This window comes from Gossypium arboreum, chromosome 7 (genome assembly GCF_025698485.1).
Source record: "Gossypium arboreum isolate Shixiya-1 chromosome 7, ASM2569848v2, whole genome shotgun sequence".
NCBI classification, from domain to species: Eukaryota; Viridiplantae; Streptophyta; class Magnoliopsida; order Malvales; family Malvaceae; genus Gossypium; species Gossypium arboreum.
The window spans coordinates 98895880-98917248 of NC_069076.1; the positions used below are offsets into that span (position 1 = coordinate 98895880).

The 21369-nt window shown below is 29.8% G+C and overlaps 1 protein-coding gene and 2 long non-coding RNA genes across 3 annotated transcripts; 1 reads left to right on the forward strand and 2 right to left on the reverse strand.

Moving 5' to 3' along the window:
• The first annotated feature begins 149 nt into the window (after window positions 1–149).
• Window positions 150–3140, forward strand: LOC108467184 (probable pectate lyase 18). The gene is made up of 6 exons (XM_017767746.2): window positions 150–593; window positions 675–713; window positions 879–1177; window positions 1262–2002; window positions 2511–2649; window positions 2727–3140. Exons 3-6 carry the CDS (start codon window positions 1074–1076, stop codon window positions 2946–2948), a joined length of 1206 nt encoding a protein of 401 aa, XP_017623235.1. The 5' UTR covers window positions 150–593; window positions 675–713; window positions 879–1073; the 3' UTR covers window positions 2949–3140.
• Window positions 3141–8426: 5286 nt separating this feature from the next.
• On the reverse strand, window positions 8427–9265 carry LOC108486023 (uncharacterized). Its single transcript, XR_001871403.2, has 2 exons — window positions 9052–9265; window positions 8427–8789 (listed from the first exon to the last, which is right to left on the reverse strand). It is a non-coding gene; the product is annotated as an uncharacterized LOC108486023 (long non-coding RNA).
• A 2481-nt stretch (window positions 9266–11746) lies between these two features.
• LOC128295339 (uncharacterized) lies at window positions 11747–12227 on the reverse strand. The gene is made up of 3 exons (XR_008285704.1): window positions 12161–12227; window positions 11935–12013; window positions 11747–11863 (listed from the first exon to the last, which is right to left on the reverse strand). It is a non-coding gene; the product is annotated as an uncharacterized LOC128295339 (long non-coding RNA).
• Between the last annotated feature and the right edge of the window lie 9142 nt (window positions 12228–21369).

Consider the following 21369-nt stretch of genomic DNA (forward strand, 5'->3'; position numbering starts at 1 on the left):
CTTCTTGTCCGTTGATAGACAAGTTATCATGTTGCCTTTTGTTGTGTTATGGAGATTGTTGAGTGCAAGTATTTGCTAGGGAGTGTCTCACTCCCTCAACAACAGAGGGTATTGTTTTCGAGGGGGGTTTTGTTTCCCATTTTCGGAAGAGAGTCTAAAGGGATTCACGGAGTTTAGGAATTGCCTCGACTGGAAGAGACACGATTTGCAAGCTCACGGGAAAGGTGTCGGTATTATGCAAAATGTTCATCCTTAAATTCCATGAACCTTTTTGGGCTCTCCTCAAAATATAAGAGACAACTCCCCGCAGGGACAATACTTCTATTGAGGGAGTGAGCAGATACTTGCCCTCAGTAGAGATATATATACCAATGGAGTCTTAGGTTTATTGGTTTCTTTATATAACTTGGCAACAGGTAACATTTGAAAGTGAATGTTATTGAATCATTGATTGTGTTGCAATGCAATCAAATTTGAAATTGTGAACAATGTGGAACTCAATGGCTAGAATGAAAAGTTTGATGGATACGATGCTTCCATTGCAATACCACCAAGTCCATCCTTATGTTAGACAAATAAGAACATGCGAATAGGTATGAACTTTTCTTGGACTCACATAAACACTCACTTTAAGTTAAGTACGTACTCATATCTAGCACTCATTTTGAATCCAGGTGTCTATGGCTGCACAATGGGCATCCTTATTAGTTCCGGTAAGTTAGTTTCGGTCTTATCACTTCGGGTTTTTAAAGTTTCTAAAATGTGGTGCTCTATACTATTGAGTTTTTTAGTATATTCTATTAGTACTCGGATTTGATTGCCTGTCACTACAAGTTATAGGACTATAGGAGTAACTTTTTTTACTGTTTTGGGGGCAGCTTTATTGAGGACGTTAATTAACGGCCAAACTACCCAAGCCGTGGAATCCCATAAAACCTGAAATCACGAAGCTTATTGGGCCCACATGTTTAGTTTAATCACACCATTGAAGCATGCTTTGAATCCCTTTATAAAATCACCCATTTTCTCCTTTCAAGCTCAACTCTCCCTCCATTTTCATCGCAACCAAAAAAATGGCAATCCCTTCACTTTCTCTTCTCTTCCTTTTCACCTCTCTTCCTCTTGTTTCCTCTTCCCCGGTTAAAGACCCTGAACTTGTAGTTCAAGATCTTCACAGGTAAACAAACGGTTCACATTGTATTTATCGTGATTGCGGATATAATGAATACCATATCATTGTTTTGTTTTGGTTTTTGGACAGGGCCATTAATGTGTCTAGGAGGAACCTTAAGTATCTCTCTTGTGCAACTGGTAACCCCATAGATGATTGCTGGAGATGTGACCCTAACTGGGAGAAGAACAGACGGAGGCTAGCCGACTGTGCAATCGGGTTTGGCAAGAATGCCATTGGTGGAAGAGACGGTAAACTCTACGTTGTCACTGATTCTAGTGATGATGATCCCGTGAATCCGAAACCTGGAACTTTAAGACACGCTGTGATTCAAGACGAACCGTTGTGGATCGTGTTCGCTCGTGATATGACCATTCAATTGAAGGAAGAACTCATTATGAACTCTTTCAAAACAATTGATGGCAGAGGTGCTAGTGTTCACATTGCTGGGGGTCCATGCATTACCATTCAGTTTGTGACCAACATTATCATCCATGGATTGCACATCCATGATTGCAAACAAGGAGGGAATGCTATGGTGAGGGACTCCCCGCGGCACTACGGTTGGCGAACGACATCGGACGGTGATGGTGTGTCCATCTTTGGTGGTAGCCATATTTGGGTGGATCATAACTCGTTATCAAACTGCAAGGATGGTCTGATTGATGCCATTTATGGATCCACTGCCATCACCATTTCAAATAACCACATGACTCACCATGATAAAGTTATGTTACTAGGGCACAGTGATTCCTATATGAAAGACAAGAACATGCAAGTCACCATTGCCTTTAATCACTTTGGTAAAGGGCTCATCCAAAGAATGCCAAGGTAACCCAAAAATATATATACTCGTATTGTATAGGGTTAAATTTTCTCACATTGGGGCCTAAATTTTTTTCTTGTTCAAGTTAGGCCCAAAACTTGACAATTGTTCCTATATTATCCAAGGTTTTGAACTTGTCAATTGTTCTTACACTGAGATTTGAATTTTTTTTTTGTCTAAGTTAATCCTTGAAAATCTTAGAGTTTAAGCCTCATATGAGAATAATTGTCAGGTTTAGGAATTAACTTAGACAAAAAAAAAGAATTCAACCTTCAATGTAGAAACGGTTGCCTAGTCCAGATCTTAATGTAAGAATAATTGTTAAATTCAAATTTTAACTTGAACTAAAAAAAGTTAAGGTCCCAATGTGAAAAAAAGTTAAATTCAGACCCTATCATACATTTGCTGTACTTTAGTTTGGGTTAGTGACAGCATTTTTTCGATATATTTAATTTGAGTCTGAGCAAATATTCACCCTCTATGGGATCATAATTCTATAGTACACGTTTACAGATGTAGACGTGGGTATTTCCATGTGGTGAACAATGACTACACCCATTGGGAAATGTATGCTATTGGAGGGAGTGCTAATCCAACCATCAACAGCCAAGGGAATAGATTTACTGCACCAAATGATATATTCAGCAAAGAGGTGAGTAACCCCATTTTAATACTTTGAATGTATTGAGATTTGATGACTTATGGTTGTAATAATCATATTTGATGTAGGTGACCAAGCATGAAGATGCACCGGAGAGTGAATGGAAGAACTGGAACTGGAGATCGGAAGGTGATCTGATGGTAAATGGTGCTTTTTTCACACGGTCGGGTGCTGGTGCATCTTCAAGCTATGCCAAGGCCTCTAGCTTGGGTGCTAGGCCATCATCGCATGTCGCTTCGATAACAACTAATGCCGGTGCACTTAATTGCAAGAAAGGCTCTCGTTGCTGATAGTAAAAGTTATAGATGTTAAAATTCGAACTTCAAATATATAAAATGAGTTCGAATTTTTCTTTTTAAATTCGAGTTCGATGATTACAACCTCGGCCTGTTACTCAAGGACTTTGAGAAAGCAAGTGCAGATGTGTTGATATAATATTTAAATATCTATAAATTCTGTCTTTTACTTTATTTTGCATTAAATCTCTCATTTCTTTTTTTATCTTTCTCTTTCTCCCATAAACCCCAAGTGGGGAAACCATGAAAAAATAGGGTAAATATTGCCGACACTAAAGACAAAGGGAAATAAAGAATGCATTTTTTCTGTACACATATATTAAAAGCCTTCCATTCCAAGTAGTTTTGAATTGATTTGAGTAGGAAAGTTCACCCGCCACAACTGTAATTAATTAAAGTAACGCCCATACACTTAAATAATTGAGTTTTCGGTTATAAAAATTAGATTAAAAAGTAAATTAATATGATTGACGAAATAATCAAATAATAACATATGACGTGTCACATGTATTTCATGTTAATATATATAGATTAATTTTTAACGGTAAAACAGAAATACTAATTTGTTCTTTTATCTAATATGTAAGGATTCATTTACTCATTTTTTAAGTAAAAGAGAGCAAAATATAATCAAGCTTCTAATTCAAATGCCTCTATGATACTTTTACTAATAACTTAGTATTTATGACTCAAATCTACAAAATAACAAATAAAGTATTGGAGAGGATTTTACTTATACTAGTATAAAATTAAAGTGTATTACACTCTTTTGTGTAATTTTTATAATTAATTTTTAACGATTCAACTATTAATTTATTAATATAATTATATTTGTAATTTATATAAATTTTAAATTGATCTAATATTTCTATCCTATTAATTTAAAATATTATATATATTAATATTTATTAAATAATTAATTTTTTATTTAAAACAATTTAACATGCATAATTTATATAAATAAAATATAAGTACACTTTTCACCCTGAAAACTGAGAACAAGCACTTCCACCAAGACATGGACTAACAGCAAAGGAAAGACACCCGCAACATTTGTCGAAGTTTCATGGGGGTCCCTCTCAAAGAGAGTAAATGTAAAAGACAATAAAGAAAGAAAACACAAAAGCAAAGGCATTGTTTGGAACAGCTTTTGATGGAACTGTCTTTGACTAAGGTTGCTTCACATTGCATGCTTGTCTTTTCCATGTTCCACTATCCTCTTATTACTTTATTTAAGTATTTAAATGAGGCACTCAATGAGTTCTCGACTCTATGGTGCCATCATGTCCTATACCTCTCCCACATGCATCATCCACCATTACATGATAATGTTTTGGTTTTCTCTTTATTTTTAACCCTGTTTCATTGATAGGATATGATTAGGGTATATGGTATTGTTTTGAGGGGCTCAAGGGGCACATTTGCTGCCCTGCTACTGATTGATTGATTCAGTCTAAAAACATTGACTATCAACTTAAAAATATTGGATTCAACTTGTGGAGTTTTATTCATATATTTATATTATATGATTAGAATAATATTCTAATACATTAAATATAATGTATTCTCAGGTTAGTATATGTAATTTTTTAAATGCAATGCCATGTATGATAATTATATTTTTTATATTTTTCTATTATTTATTTATTTTTAATCATTTTATGCAAATATAAATTAAACATTTTAAAATTAATTTTGATTGAATTATATGTTAACTTATGATGAATTCATTTTTACATCCTTTATTCCTCTGCTTTTATATTTTAATAAATTTATTTAATTTTATCAAAACCCTTATAAATAATGATAAATTAGTCTGTTTATGTAAAAGTTAATATATAATTGAATTACATATAAGTTTAAAATATTTAAATGTAATCGAAGTCAAATATATATTAACTAGAAATTATTTTATAGTGCTTAAATATAATTTTAAAGTAGTTATTTTATAATTAAAAATTACTTGGTAAATAATATAAAAATATAATTATCTTTTTATTTAAAAATTTAGGAAGTATGTAGAAACAAATATAAAGAAGTGTAAGCAAATTTCTTCTTCATGTATTTGGACCAAATTCGAATTCAAAAGTCAATATTTTTAGGAAGGTTTTATTTGAATACCACTCCAATCTAAATAAGACTAGGCTTAGACGGTAAAACAAGTGAGGAGACCTCTGGTTAAACAAATAAAAATGTTGATTTGTATTTATCGTCGGGAGTAATGACTAATCCTCTCGTTACAAGTGCTCTATTCAAAGAAGTAGAGATAAGCAATTGGTCACGAAATGTGCTCTATTCTTATGAGCAATAATCAAAATCCCAAACACATGATTAAGTAAAGAGATAAACAACCAACACGCCACACCTTATGGTTACAAATACATTGCCTTTAAATCCTATTGTATTTGAAATGTTGATCACGTCTTGTTGGCTTCCACATAAGGGACACCATTGCAACATTGCTTTTATTATTGGCTTGTAGTACATAGAAATTATGAAAGATAACGATGAAGGGTTCGGTTGTTCACATTTTAAAGTATGTTATTCTGCTCATTGATAGGTACTGATTCACCATACCAATCATTGAATTATTGTTTGAAACTCGTCAACCAAATTTTTAAAAAAAAATTACTAGCCCAATAACTTAAATAAAAACTTTCAAATGGTTTAAAAATTATTTTATAACTTTTTGAAGTTAAAAAACTAAAACGTAATTGGGTGAAGTTTTACCCATAGTTATATTCCACTTAATTTTCATAAATAAGTTGTAGAATAAATGGTTCATTTCAACCATTGACCGTTGGAGTTTAAAAACTTGTGTAGGCCCAACTCCATTAGGGTTTGCAAGGGCTAAGGTTAAATTTCGTGGCTTTCTGGATTTATTTTCATGATAAATAGTTTTATTAAATATAGGCTCAAGCTATAGAGAATGTCAAATTTTGAGAATTTTAATGCTTGCTTCAAGTATTCGTAAGTTTAATCAATTTTAATTTTAATTAGTATTAAAAATTACTTATATTTGAATTCAAATATAAAAGTAGAATTTAAAATTGAGTATGAGGACAAATTCATTTTATCATATAAACAAATTTAATTAAACAAGTTTAAACAGATCTATATTGATCTTGAACTTGACCTAAATAAGAGTTGAAGCTTAAAAGAACACAAGCAAGATTATATATATATATATATGACCGTTAAAAGTAAAAGATCAACTTTTTTTATCAAATGCAAATTCAATTAAATAGATTAAGAGATAAGTAAGGTTGTTGGAATTAGATTGGACTGGTCAGTACATTGATTTAGAGAACGAGGTTGAATTAATTGACTTACAAATTGATATAGAATGATTGAATCAAGTTAAGAACCGATTGAATTAATTTTTTTATTTGTAATGAATTTTTTTAATAATTAATTTAACCAAACTGTACCAACTAATCATACCGGTTCAACATACATTATTTAACACTTTATCAATGATCCAATCCAAGGCAAATAGACTCTTAAATAACTAAAACAAGTCATGAAAGAAGTGGGGAAAGAGCTACTGAGGAAGGTGCATTGAAAGGTGAAGCTGTCCTAAGGGGATGTTAAGTGTGTGTTCCTTGTAATCTTAAGCACAAAATTCAACACATTTCCTGGCCCTTTTGACCAACCACACTCCCTTTTGTGTAGGTCAGGTTAATACATGTTTAGGCTCCCAATAATTCAACCCTGCCCCATGCTGGACAGCAATCGCAGACCATAACCAGGGCAGGCCCCTCATATTTTGAAAAAAATACTTCCAATATTATGTAACATTATTATTTAAAATTTAAAAAGACATTATATAAATTTTAGATGATTGAATAAGTTAGACTATCGATTTTCAATCTATCTGATCCAATCAATTTAATTGTAGGACTAACAATAATTAAATAAATAATTTAAAATATAAAATATATAAATTTTATTAAATTGATTTAACTTGTTCAACTCTTAATTTTTTTGATTTTTATTTTTATCAATTTCACGTAATTTTTAATCAATTGATTTAACCCTTTTATTCATATCGTTATATCAATAAATTTTCGATCTGTTTGATCTGCTCTAATAACATTAGTTACATCATTAAATTTTGACAAAATCTAAGTTCAGTAACTAAAATAGATCTAGTTACCAAATTCAAATACCAAATGGACCTAGTTACCAAAATTCAAGTGCTAAAATTATTTTATCCCTTTTGAAAATATTTAAATAGTATATATTTATATATTAAATAAAATGAGATTAACTTCTTTAAAATAAATTTTATATTTTTTAATCATTCAATTAATTTTAGATTTAAAAAATTTAATCAATTAAACTTCTATAATATGATTTTTCGTTGAATCCTATTAAATATTGACATAATAAATGAAGCAATAACTAACACAAAAATAATGATGTGACAATTGATATGACATTTAAAAATGAAAAAATAAAGGCATAGATGATTTAATTAATTCTTTAATTTATTTTTAAAATTTTATTATAATATTTTAATTTGATTTATTTTTGTATAAATTGTACTTGTATGGTAACATTAAATTTAAAATAAATTGTTTTAATTCATTTTTAAAATCGTTTTAATTCCAAAAAAATCGTGCCAATTAAATATATTATAAAAATTATTAAAAGTAGAAAAAATTAAATTAAATTTAAAATCATGTCAATTAATAGGGATCGTTAAAGTGGAAATTATTCTTTGTATGCTAAAATATTTAAACTAAAAAATATCGTTACGGCATATAATTGGCTTTTTAATATTTAAGCTTTACCTAAAGTTGAACTTGTCACACACAAAATGAAATCTCGATCCGAACCTACTTAGAAATTAAATATATATTGTCCATGCCCCTCACGTTTGGTCATGACCAAAATTCAGCCAACCAAAATTGGTGCCTTTCCTAGCTTTCTTATTTTAAGAACCTTCTCTCGATATTAACTTTAAAATTAATTAAAAGATGTGAGACGTTTAATTTAAGATAAGATTATATATAAATCATGAGATAAATACGATAATTTAAAATATTATTATTTTATATGTAAGTCCTGAAGTTTCTTAATTTTACAAAAATATTTAACAAATCGGTATATTTCCTATATATTTTTAAAAATATCTATTAAGAATACGTAATAATTTCTTAATATACTTATGTAATTATATAAAAGAAAAAAAAATTGTTAGTGTATTAATTAATTATACATAATTGATATTGTTAATAGAAATATTATCAGTAGCTATATATAGTTCATATTGTAATGCCAAGAGTTGCTAGAACTGTTATCAAGTGCCTGACCAAGTATGGCCATAGTTTTTGTATGAGTGAACTCCCTTTGCTCTCTTTGATGAATACGAGAGCCTTTTTTAGAGAATTAAGAGATTAGTGTGAGTCCATTTGAGTAAACAACTGACCATTTGGGTTTCACAAATAGTCTGATAATAAGATGTTTGAGTTAATGTGATCAGTCATGATAAAATTTTATTTTAATGAATTGGTGTAGAGAAGTAATGGGAGGACGAGAGTTGATATTTTCAAGAATCTTTTTTGTAAAACCCATATTTTGCCCGGCCTTGCATTAAACCCAAATTAAACAGGCCCAAAAAGTTTTACAATGGCCTAATACTGAATGAAATGAACCAAAGCCAGTAGGCCCAGGTTTTTGGAGTTTTCAGAACCCATTCCCTTTCCCCCTTGCGCTGCTGCTGCCTTCGAGCCAGCCTCTACGCGCGCCATTACTTCAGCCCACGCTTCCACCTTCCATATTTCACGTTGACACGCCCATGAACGCACTCTTCACGTCTCCACGTACCTGCAAAATGGAGAATAGCAAGGAACCGTTTGTATAGGCTATAAAGCCTTCGATTTTTTTTAATTGTAAGGGGGTGGTTTTTCTTTTCTTTTTCATTTTTCTCAAAGAGATAGAACACAAGTTGTATACAAAATACATTCAAAAAAATCAATAAAAAGCAACCAAGAGATATTCAAAGGTGGTGATTGCTGTTTGATTTCGTTTTTCTTTTTTTCTATTTTCATCAAATATACTAAGATATAAGAGAAAGGAGGAGACTTACCGGAGTTGCATCACGCTCACGACAGCTGATGGCTCGACTCCTTGCCATAGTCGGATTTTGAGGCGGTTAAAGCTTGGCCATTCGTCTGGGGGGTGAGTTGTGGAAGTAATAAAGTTTTTTTTTAAGAAACAGAAGTTAAAAGTGTTTTCTTTAGCAAAAGATTGGCTTTAAAACAAACTTTTTCTTTTAATAATAAAATAAATGCTTGAGTGTGAGAAGCAGTAACATTTGGGGGGTGGGGGAAGGCGTGTTGACCCATTTGCCAGGCTGGGTCCACGCATTTTACCTTGAATAGGTAATTTGCGTGGCCAGTCTTTCCCTTTTGCACCAGTGTTCAATTGGGCCCTTTCCATGGTTTCTTTAATTCTTTTAAATTGTCCTAGGTATTTGCGCGAGTGTTCGTCTTAGTCCGTACTGGAAGAGTCCGTTTTGGGGTTTGGTTAATTTCATTTTTAGACCCCAAACGTTGGAGTGCGTTTTACTTTGGCCCAAAATTCTGTTTAAATGGTTTGTTTTGTTCATAAATTGTCCCTTTAATTTTGTTTTTCTTCCAATTAAGTTTTTATTCATTTTTTTATAAAATAAGAATATATTAGTTTAATATATAGTTTTGTTTAACAAGATTGATATATTTACTTTTGTATATATTATTTTAGCAAGAAGAATATACTATTTTTATGTGCATATTTATTTGTTTTTTTCCCAAAATACTCTCATATATTATTTTGTATTTATATACTTTGCTTATATTAGGTTTTCTTTATTTCATGTATTTGTAACTTATACTAAGTTTTTTAAAGTGTACATTATTGACTTCCTTTTATTTCATGTAAATATTCTCTCTTAAATTTATTTTTATATATATTATTTTTAAATTTATTTATATAATTTGGTTCTCTCTTAGGGATATTATTATTTTTTATATATTTTAAATACTTTAGTATCTTTATATATGTTTTTTTTCTTTCTTTCCCATTTTCACATATGTGTCATTAGTCAAATTAATTTGTTTTACTTATTATTATATTATGCATTATTTATTTCACATATCTTCCTGCATATTATATATATTGGTAATTGTTCATATATTATTATGTATAATTTGTGGTAGGTTTAGCCTTGTTTAGTGCATATTGTTTATATTAACACTACAGGAAAATAAACTTTTAGCGGCGTTTTTTCCCTTTAGCTGCGTTTTTAAGCGCCGCTAAAAGTTTTAGCGGCGCTTGGGAAACGCCGCTATATACACCGCCGCTAAGACCAGGACCTTTAGCGGCGCTTTTTTAAGAAACGCCGCTAAAGAACAGGACCTTTAGCGGTGCTTTTTTTTAAAAACGCCGCTAAAGACCAAGACCTTTAGCGGCGCTTTTTTAAAAAACGCCGCTAACGACATGATCTTTAGCGACGCTTTCCCCAAAAACGACACTAAAGACCATATATTTCATCTTCCTTTTTAATCATTTCATATTCATTCTTACCTTAAATGATCATACAAAATTTAAATAACCTAACAATGGACACATTTTAAATTGTTTTTCAGTTCAAAAACATTAATAAGAGAACTTTTCATTTGATCAAAATGTTCATAATCAATCTTTGAAAACCCAATCTAATGACTACAATACACTTTATTCTAAAAAGTAAAATCTTTGAAACTTCTACCGAATAAACAACATGATGTTCACTATAAGAAACTTTAACTACAAGCATATTACAATTACTTGTCAGTTTAATTCCAGCAGAGCTTCTTAACTGACCTACTCCAAACCTGCACAAGTACTTTTCAGTTGAAGTTGCTGCACCCATGATCATACCTAAAATTGCAAAAACATAGAATCAATGAACTCATATAGAGTATAACAAATCATCTGTGAGCTTTGAAGTTCTTAAAATGCTACACAAAGAACTTACATAATTTATACATATTTATTTCTTTTTTTTTTCCTGGCTATAGATTTTTCAAAATAATCAATAAAATTATAATAAATTCCACTTTTAGCATAAATTCAAGGGCTTATGCAACCAAAAAATCTTAAAATTTACCCTTAAATAAATCCAAAGATCCCTATATTACTCCTATTAAATCCTTAACTTTTAATTTACATTCAAGTAAGTTCTAACTCTGGAAGAAAAACACACCTGAAACTCTGCATTACGATCCTCAACCAACGATGGAAGCTGAGAAAGGAAAATTTCAACAGCCATGTCCCATGCATCCCTGGAATGTGCAGAAGAAAATTTTAAAATAAACAACTGAGAAACAAGTTGTAAAGTAAGTCAATATCCCTTGCAGTACCACATATGGTGCTGATGGGTGACCAAAGAATCATACGGCTTACATTTATAATCATTGGAATCAATACAGTAGAAATAATTGCACAAAGTACTACAATCTAAGCAATAATTAGACAGATACAGTTTTTAGTTACTTGTAACCAAATAAGGAAAAAATGAACATTAAAGCCAATACAAATCACATTTTTAACTGAAAGACTCACTGAAGATTTATATGTAAGAAGAGCAAGAAAAAAATGGAAAAAGAACAAAACCAAACCAAAACCAACGTCCAAGCATTCCATTTTATACTGGTGAAAGATTTATCAAAAGAAACAGAAAAACCTGAACTTGAACTCACCTAACAATTTTCAGACAAATAAAAATGGTATTCATGAAAAAGTAAATAATAAGCATAATACCTTAAAAGAAGGCGAGTAGGACTAATTTCAACAACTTTTCTTGCCCAAGCATTCACTCTGTTGAAGAATAGCCACTCGGGCATGACAGGAAGCCCTTGTTCCATGTTAAATGCAAACTGCAAAGGTAACAGAAGTTAGGCCCATCCATGTCAAAACTAATGAAAAGCCACAGGGTACAGATGCTAACCACGGAGGAACCTTGATCACCAGAACCAGTATAGACACATTCAAATTTAGCCACTAACATATCGTCGTAAGGCTTACCACTACATTAAGATTTCAATTTAAAAAACGGGGATTTAATAGATGATTAGAAGCAAGCAAATAAAATTAAAAGAATAGTGATAACAGCAAACTAATGATGTAAATGAATCTTATAGAAGATATAAACACAAGGCTACAGACATACAAACCTTGCGGCAAGCGGGCTGCCATAGAAGTCCTTGATAATTGGATTTCCTTTTTCATCACAAGCACCAGCATGCTGCATATTTATATATTATAAATAAATCATATAACTGAAACATAACCCATAATCCCCCAAAATATCAAATTCAAATTCAGAATTAAAGGTACTTGTAGGGTGCTACTTTTTACAAACTTCTCTTTGAAGGAAAAACAGAACAAACACCTAGCTGACCAAAAAAGAAAGAACCTATGGAGTGACGTAACATTCCATACCTGAAAAATAAGACCTGCTGTCCCACTCCATTTTAAAAACATGCTCCTGCTTTTAAATTCCAACAATATTAAACATTGTCTGGTTTCCCTACTAACTTAAATGGGGGCTCAAAGATGCTCAAATATAGTATTGTCTTTTGACAATGGAGCATATCATCAACAGGTATTTAGTTCGACACACAAATGCTAAAAGGAAATTAAACAAAAGATATGACTGTACTATTTCAACTAACAGATGAGACACGCTGATTCTTCCCTCGTAACAGGTAAACTCCTGTATAGTAATAAGCTACTCTTTCTTTGTATAGTGACGTACCGCAATAACCAAGTCCAGGATCAAGAGGGACCAAAATCAAAATTGACGCAAACAGTAATAATTAATTTTTTTAGACAGAGTAATAGCTAAATCATGCTTGGTATAATCTTATTGGTATCCTTAATTTCGTGAAAATAATAAAAAAAATTCAAAGAATTAAAAATAATCGTCCCTTAACGTTAATAATGAGAAAAAAAAATAAATTTAATCAAAATTTGCATATACCCTCGATTGTATTTAAAGAAAAAACAATGAGAGAAAAAAAATGGAAAGGAATAAGATAACTTTACCTGGGGACTGCACAGTCATTAGGCTGCCATCTATACTTGAGGTAATTCCGATCAGGTCTGCCATTTTTCCAGCAATCGAAGCCATCGCCGACGAAGGGACAACTCGAAGAATCATAAAGAGGGTTAAAAGAATCATCAAAAACCCAACTTCCTTGAAAAAAATCACAGCTTTTCACTTCATTTCTCTTCACTTCATACCCTATGTTAAAGCTACTATGAATATCTCCGTGAACTAAAACTATAGCTAAAGAAAGTAAAACAATGAAGAAGGCAATGGTAGTAACCTAAAAAACCAAGCAAAGCAGCCATGAAAGCATAAGCAAATGAAGGTACTATAGCCACATAAGGTTCTGCATTTATATAAGATAATTTCTTTTTCGAAAAAAAATGGTGCTTTAATTTCAAGGTTTAAATAAGGTAACAGAATCGCTTTGTTTTATTAGTATTGTCTGGCAGCCAGATAAGGGCATAAATTATATATTTACGAGATATTTTGAAATTCAAAATTAGAGGACAAATAACATGATCAAACTACTGAATTCAAGGTTAGTTACTTAAAGCACCAAATACAAAATCGATTGTAAAACTTACCAAGAGTCGACAAAAAACTTCATCACCTCCGGGATGATCATCCATGAACGGAGTTACATCATAAACCTAGATCAAGAGAAATCTCAATCATAAACAATAGTTTAACTTCAAATACCTTGTTCTTGACTTCAATGGACTACTAAACATCAAAGGAGAAACGTTTGATATATAACGAAAATTTGACCTACAAACACCAGAAATCAAAATTTTCATTCCCCGTATTCAATTACAGGTAGCACTCAACTATTTTTCACATAAGTAATGTTGGATGAGAGCAGACGATGGAACTACTGGAATGGTTCATTTGCATATTTATGTGATTAGATCCCATCATTACCCTTTTATTCAACTAATTAGAGATAATATGAGTTCTGCCAATTGAAAAAACTTCAATCTATCAGACAAAAGCAACCACATAAATGGCATAAACTGTTGCAGAACACACACACACACACACACACTTATATGTATAACTAAAAGATAAATTAATAGTATCCAAATACTTGCAATTGAAAGATGAACTAAACTCACAAATCATCTATAATCAAACAAAATAAGCATGATTTTTAAATAAAAGCAAAGGAACTAAAACAATCCATCTGAGAAATACCAGAAACATTAATCGAATAAAAGAAAGAACAAGATCTGACCTTCCCAGAAATAATCAGCCAACAATCTTTGGTTTTGTTGTGGTTGGCAACCTCCTCGAAAGTGTGCACTTTAGGATCTGAAGCCATTCCTTCAACGCTGCCAACCAAAGAAAAACACCAAAAATTTAATCTAAACCCTAAACCTATAACATTTACACCAAAAATCAACTATAAGCATGAATTACTCAAATATTTACCTCTTCTCCAACATTGACAGAAACTCTAGATGTTGAAATACCTGGCCGAATCGCTTTCCCTAATACCGAAAAAAATTGAATTTTTTTTAAATATAAGGACTTTACTTAAACGAAGAACTATTAAAAAAACTTAAGGATTTTGGGGGAAATTTAGGGATTAGGGGAAATGTAGAGAATTGGGGAAATCTGTTTTAGGGTTTTGTTGGAAATGGCTAAACGTTTGGGATATCTGTTTTGGGATTTTGGGGGAAATGGCTAAGTGTCGGGCATGACACAAGAAGATGAAATTTAAGAAAAAAATACGACGCCGTTTTCATAGTGTTTTTTGTGGCGTTTTTTAAAAAAAGGCCACTAATCTCTTAATTTTCATATTTATTTTTATTTGTTATAATAGTGTTTTTTGTGGCGTTTTTTAAAAACGCCACTAATCTCTCAATTTTCATATTTATTTTTATTTGTTATAATAGTGTTTTTTGTGGCGTTTTTTAAAAAACGCCACTAATCTTTTAATTTTCATATTTATTTTTATTTGTTATAATAGTGTTTTTTGTATGCTTTTTTTAAAACGCCACTAATCTCTCAATTTTCATATTTATTTTTATTTGTTATAATAGTGTTTTTTGTATGCGTTTTTAAAAAAACGCCACTAATCTCTTAATTTTCATATTTATTTTTATTTGATATAATTTGGAAGCCATAATAATTAATTAATGATAGTCAATATTTAATAATATATATAAAGTTTATCTATTATCTCTTAAATAATTTAAACTATAATTATAATTTTAATATATTAAGATTAATATTATTTCTTTTACAATTATATAAGAAATCGTTTAATATATAAATTAAAAAATACTAATTAATCTAAACCCTAAACCTCTTAACCCTTGTCCCATAAACACTGAACTCTAAACCCTTAACCCCAAACCCTTACACCTTAAACTTTAACCCTAACCCTTAAACCCTAAATCATAATCCTTAAACCCATAATTCATCATAGCCCTTCAAATACTAGTTAACTCTTAAACCTTAAACCCTAAACCATATATCTTAAACCATAGTTAACTCATAAACCCTAACCCATATATCTTAAACCTTAAACCATAGTTAACTCATAAACCTTAAACCCCAAACCATATATCTTAAACCATAAACCATAAACTATAATGATAATTAATTCGATATTTTAAATTCAATACTATCTCTTTTATGATTATATAAGAAAATATTTAATATATTGTATAACCATAAATTTTAATAATTATTATTTTAGGGGTTATAGATTAATGTTTATGATTTTTTTGCGTTTAGGGGTTATATGACTTTTAGCGGCGTTTTGCCAAAAGAGCCGCTAATGCTCTGGTTTTTAGCGGCATTTTTTAGTAAAACGCCGCTATTGCTCTGGTTTTAGTGGCGTTTTTGTTAAAACGCCGCTATTGCTATGTGTTTTACAATTTTTGCGGCATTTTTTGATAAAACGCCGCTAAAGCCCTATTTTCCTGTAGTGTAAGTTTTTTCCATTCCATGTGTATTATTAATTTAGATCGATATTTTTTTTCCTACACTCATTATTTATTTTGAAATGTCATTTATGCATTATTATTTCATATATTACTTTTTTTCCATGGTTTGTTTCAAGTTTTCATGTGAATTACGTACTTCAAGATTTTCATATATCTTTGTTTGTTTGCATGTCGTCGATTTCAAGTTGCATCATTTATTTGTTTATTTATTTTTAAGACTTGTGCATGTTATTTATGCTTGGTATTTCATTCAAATTTGCTTTTAATTTATTAGCCTTTGAATATAAATGTCGGCATTGGTGTAACTTTGATTTTTCTATGATATTGCATCGGGATTCAAATTTCAATGTTTGTTGGTTGTCTCATTTTTATTCTAAGCAAGTTAGGTGAAGGCGTGTTGAACCGATTTTGCGATTGTTTATTTAAAAACCTCTCAAAACAAAGGCGATGTTTGATGTTTTGAAAATTCGAGAAATTGTGCCCTAACGTGCTGGGTTTCGATTTTCTGTTTGCCCAAAATAATCAAACATCCCTTTAAAAATTTCATTCGTTGTTTAAAAATATCAAAACAAGGCAATGTTTCGTGTTTGAAAATTCGAGGAATCGTGCCCTAACGTGCTAGGTTTCGATTTATCGTTGAACCAAATAATTGAATACCCTTTTAAGAATTCATTGCGTGTTTTGGAAATTATGAGGGGACCTCAATTTTTGGAGACTTAAAGTATCGTGTCCTAACGTATTGGATGTGGTATTTTATTTCTTTGGAGCGAGAGAACCTTAAAATCCATTTCGAATTGTTCATACATTTTTAAAAGAATCGTATTTTGAATCTTTTCCAAATTTTCAATGATAGGACATTAAATAATCAATTGGTACCAATTTTGGGCGTTACGAGGGTGCTAACCCTTCCTCGTGCGTAACCGACTTCCGAACTCATTTTCTCAATTTTCGTAGACCTAAAGTTATTGTTTTAATAAATTAAATGTTTTATTAAAATGATCAACATCAAGGTAGTCCGATTACACCTCCAAAAAGGATCGGTGGCGACTCCCAACTTTTCATTTTCAAAAGTCGATTTCCCGTTTTCAAAAAAATGGTTTCGACATTTTTAATATGGAGGAGGTTACTTAATAAATAATATCATTTTGGTACATATATTTTTATAAAATATCTAATGAGATATTTGAATTATTAATATATGTTTTATTACAATATATGTATTTTTGTAAAATGTTTAATGTGGTATTTAGATTTTGAAAATATTCAATGCGACATCTAAACTATATATATGTGTATGTTTTATTATGATACTTGATGTTAACACTATGAGAACTTGCTAAATCAATAAATAAAATTTGACACATAAATTTCTTTTCAAGTCATTAAGTTATTGTGATTAAAAATAACATTACGTGAAAAATTAAAAAATTAAATTAAAAAATAAATGGAGGGGCAAAAATAAAATAAAAATTATTAAAAGCCTCGAATTAAATAATTAATTGTTACAGATACAATTCCATGATTTGCTAAAGCTAATAATTATGAGATTAGTATTTCAGAAAATATATGAAATTAGTATCAATTATTAATTTAATTTAATATTATCCATAACCGGTTGATCTATCAAAAAGCATAACTTAATTCTTCAATCAAATTTATTATTACCTTCCAAAAAAAAAAATCAAATTTATTAATAAAATAACCTTAACCATATCCTTTCGAGGCATTATTATATGCTACCGCGGCGCACCACCATAGCCTGATTTCCTTTAAAAAAACGGTGTCGGTTTCAGACATATTTTAATTGGTCAACAAGCATCTGTCTCCACAAATTAATGAATGTCTCAAAAACTCCTTCGAAATCAAACCTTGATTCACACGTGTTTAATAATGGTTGGTTATTGGGACCACCATTGCATTTTATTCTTACACGTCGGATAATGTAGTTTTTTTCTCTAGCGGATGACAAATTGACAGGTGTAAATCAAGCCTAGTTGCCATTTCTAGATCGAGTGGAAAAGATCGAACAGGTGACTGGATTCCAACAAGTGCCACATCAAACTGAGGGGGAACTCTTCGGGTTGCCAAAAGTCGTTTTATTACAAAACCGGCTTTTCTGAAACCGCCTGTCGTGTCATCGTCGTTTTATCCTTTCCAGGTCAGCTTAGAAAAAGGCTGTTCAGCAAAAATCAGAAATTTAAAAGGATGAAAAGTAAAATTCAAAATAATAAAAAAGGGTTAAAAGTGAAAATATACGAATTAATTTCAGTATAACTCTGTATTTCCCAGCGCATTTTAGAAGTATACACTTGTTAGTAATGTTGACTGTTTAAATCGGATTTAGATTAGTGGGCCGAATCTAATCATATTTGAATCGGATTAGTGAGCTGAACTAGAAATTAAATGAGGTACCTGCTCTGTTGAATTGGTGATTGAATTGATTCAACCCTGTTTTTATTTTTAATATATTTTTATTTAAAAAATATTTTAATTGAACCAATTGGACTTGCAAATGACATGATTGGTTTAACTAGTGATCTAATTCTAAAAATATTAGTCGAACCGATTAGATTAAAAATGGGTGGGGTATTGGTATGATTAAAGGGATTAGATTAGTTGATTCTTGAAGTAGTATGAATCAATTGAATCAAGATAAAAAAAAAAAGTTGAATTAATAGTTGAATCGATTTTTTTAAATATTTTTTAACATTTTATTTAATCAAATTGGTGGAAGTAGTTAAATTGAAAATTAAAGATTTGAGTAATTCAAACACCGGTTTAATTTTGAAAATAGCTTAACATGTTCAATACCTTTTTGAAAAATTAATTCCTAAAATTTAATTAAAAAAGTTGAATTCATTATTTTATTAAGGGCTAAATATAAAATTAGTACCTGAATTTGTCCACTTTTAGCGGATTGGTACCTATGATTTTCTGTCTCAGATTGGTACCCGATTATTAAGTAATAATATTTAAAACAAGCCGATCAAAAAAAATGAAAGACGGATCAAAAGGGTCTTAGGAGTGCAAAACGTGGCGGCACATGAGTAGCTAGCGCTGCCACATTAGCAAAATCTTAATGTCATTAGGCTTAGATACTAAACTAGTGGATGAAAAAAAAAAGTTCTGAGGACCAATCTAGAACAAAAAAAATCATATGTACCAATCTAGAAAAAGCGGATAAATTCGGTATTAAATTTATATTTAACCCATTTATTAATCAGATTTGAATATAACTTCATTGGATTATCCATTGAATACGTATATGTTAAATATTTGAGTGTAATAAATCCAATAAAAATTAAAGTAAAATTTTAAAGTAATAAAAAATGAATTTAAATATTTAAATATGAATTCGTTATCTATTATCTATTCGGTTATCCATGAAAGAAGAAGGATTTGGATAATGAATATTTGAGCATTAAATGTAAGATAAAAAAATTAAAAATTAAGATGGATAATGAATTTAAATGTCTAAATTTGATAAATGGATATAAGAGGGTTAATGTATTTCTTCAGATTTTTATAAATAATAAATGAATATGTCTTAATCCATTATATCTAAAATCTAAAAAGGAAATACATAATAATAAATTTAGCTTTCAATGTTAACGTGTTTTAATTTACAATTTGACCCTCATTCTTCTTTTAGCTAAATTTGATCATTAATATTTTAAAAAGTATGACGAAAATGCTAACTAAGACAGTAATTTTTAAACAATGTTAGTGTGGCAACATACGTAACAATCTATATGTACTTAATATTGACATTACACTATTTATTTTATATGTTACATCAAATAGTATCTCATAAACAAATAATTTGAAAATCTTATAAAATATTTCAAAATTAAATAAATAGTATAAAATATTTGTGGATTACCATGATGGCAGTCATGTTTAAAATTTTAAAAATTTTAGTCAATAGTTCCATTTAAAAATATTAAATTGACTCTTTTTAAAGATTAAAAGTCAACTTTAACTAAAAATACTAAGCAAATTTTAAAAATAGACGTTAAAAATTAAATTATCATTATAAAAGATATGTATTTACAAATATCTAAATTCACCATCATTACTGTCCCTACATTTGTCCAATATCCCCGTACAAATGAAATATTTCTACTCTTAAATCATTTGAAATTGACTTAACTTTTATTTGAAATTCAACATAGTTAAATTTAATTATCCATAATTAAAAAATTATATTATTTATGTCCGTTTTACGGTTTATGTTTAGAATTCATAATAACCTTTTTCAACAATGTCGTCTCTAAAATTTAAAGCAGAATCATTCCTTTTATTTTGAACTAGTATTAAAAATCTCAATTTAAACTCAAATTTTACGGTTTATGTTTAGAATTCATAATAACCTCTTTCAACAATGTCGTCTCTAAAATTTAAAGCAGAATCATTCTTTTTATTTTGAACTAGTATTAAAATCTCAATTTAAACTCAAATTTAAATTTAAATGTAAATATTTGAATTTAAATTTAAAATTGACCATAAGAATAAGCTTCCACAAACATACTTAATTAAGCTTAATCCAAATCCAAATTTTTATTATTATTTTGAAAGGAAGTTTGAATTTCAATTGGAGTTCAAAGTTTAACTCAACCTTTAACCTTTAGTCAGTGTCAAAGTTAATCTTTAAAAAATTAATTAATCAATTTATATTATAATAATAATAATGTAAATCATATGTCAATTAATCTTAAAAAGGTATTAAAAACACTCCATTGCTTGAAGCAAATAATATACCAAACCCAAATCCCATCTACTCGAATCAAATCTCATAAGAAATATAACTATTGATTTTTTTTAATTTTTTTGACAATTCCATAACAATTAATCTAATTAAATCTTAATTTCCTTTAAAACAATTTTTCTCAAAGGGTAAATATACATCTCGATACTCAAACTTAACTTCAAAGGTTCAAATTGGTACTTAAGTTTATTTTTATTTAATTAGGTACTTAAATTTAGCCTTTTTTATCCACATTAATACTTACAGTAAATAGATTTTTTTTTATTAAGTTGAATTATGAAGCAAAATTCAAATGCCAACTTGAATCAAAATTTCAAGTTCAAGTACCTAATTGGACAAAACTTAAGTACCAAATTGAACCTTAATACTAAAGTTTGGGTACCTAATTGGACAAAAAAAAATGGCTTAGGTACCAAATTGAGCTATAAAGGCAAAAGGTTGAATTTGATACTTAAGTTTTTTTTGGTTTAATTAGTCACTTGAACTTGCCTTTTTTTTCTAATTTAATACTTACAGTAAATGACTTATTTCAACTAATTTGAACTATGAACCCAATTTTAGGTACCAAAATTGAACCTTAAAGCCAAGTTTAGGTATCTGTAA

What these genes read in the sequence shown, in the direction of transcription:
- LOC108467184 (XM_017767746.2), top strand. Translation starts at nt 1,074, where the DNA reads ATGGCAATCCCTTCACTTTCTCTTCTCTTCCTTTTCACCTCTCTTCCT. An exon ending in GTAGTTCAAGATCTTCACAG is followed by an intron (nt 1,178 to 1,261) that starts GTAAACAAACGG and finishes GTTTTTGGACAG; the next exon opens with GGCCATTAATGTGTCTAGGA. An exon ending in CTCATCCAAAGAATGCCAAG is followed by an intron (nt 2,003 to 2,510) that starts GTAACCCAAAAA and finishes ACACGTTTACAG; the next exon opens with ATGTAGACGTGGGTATTTCC.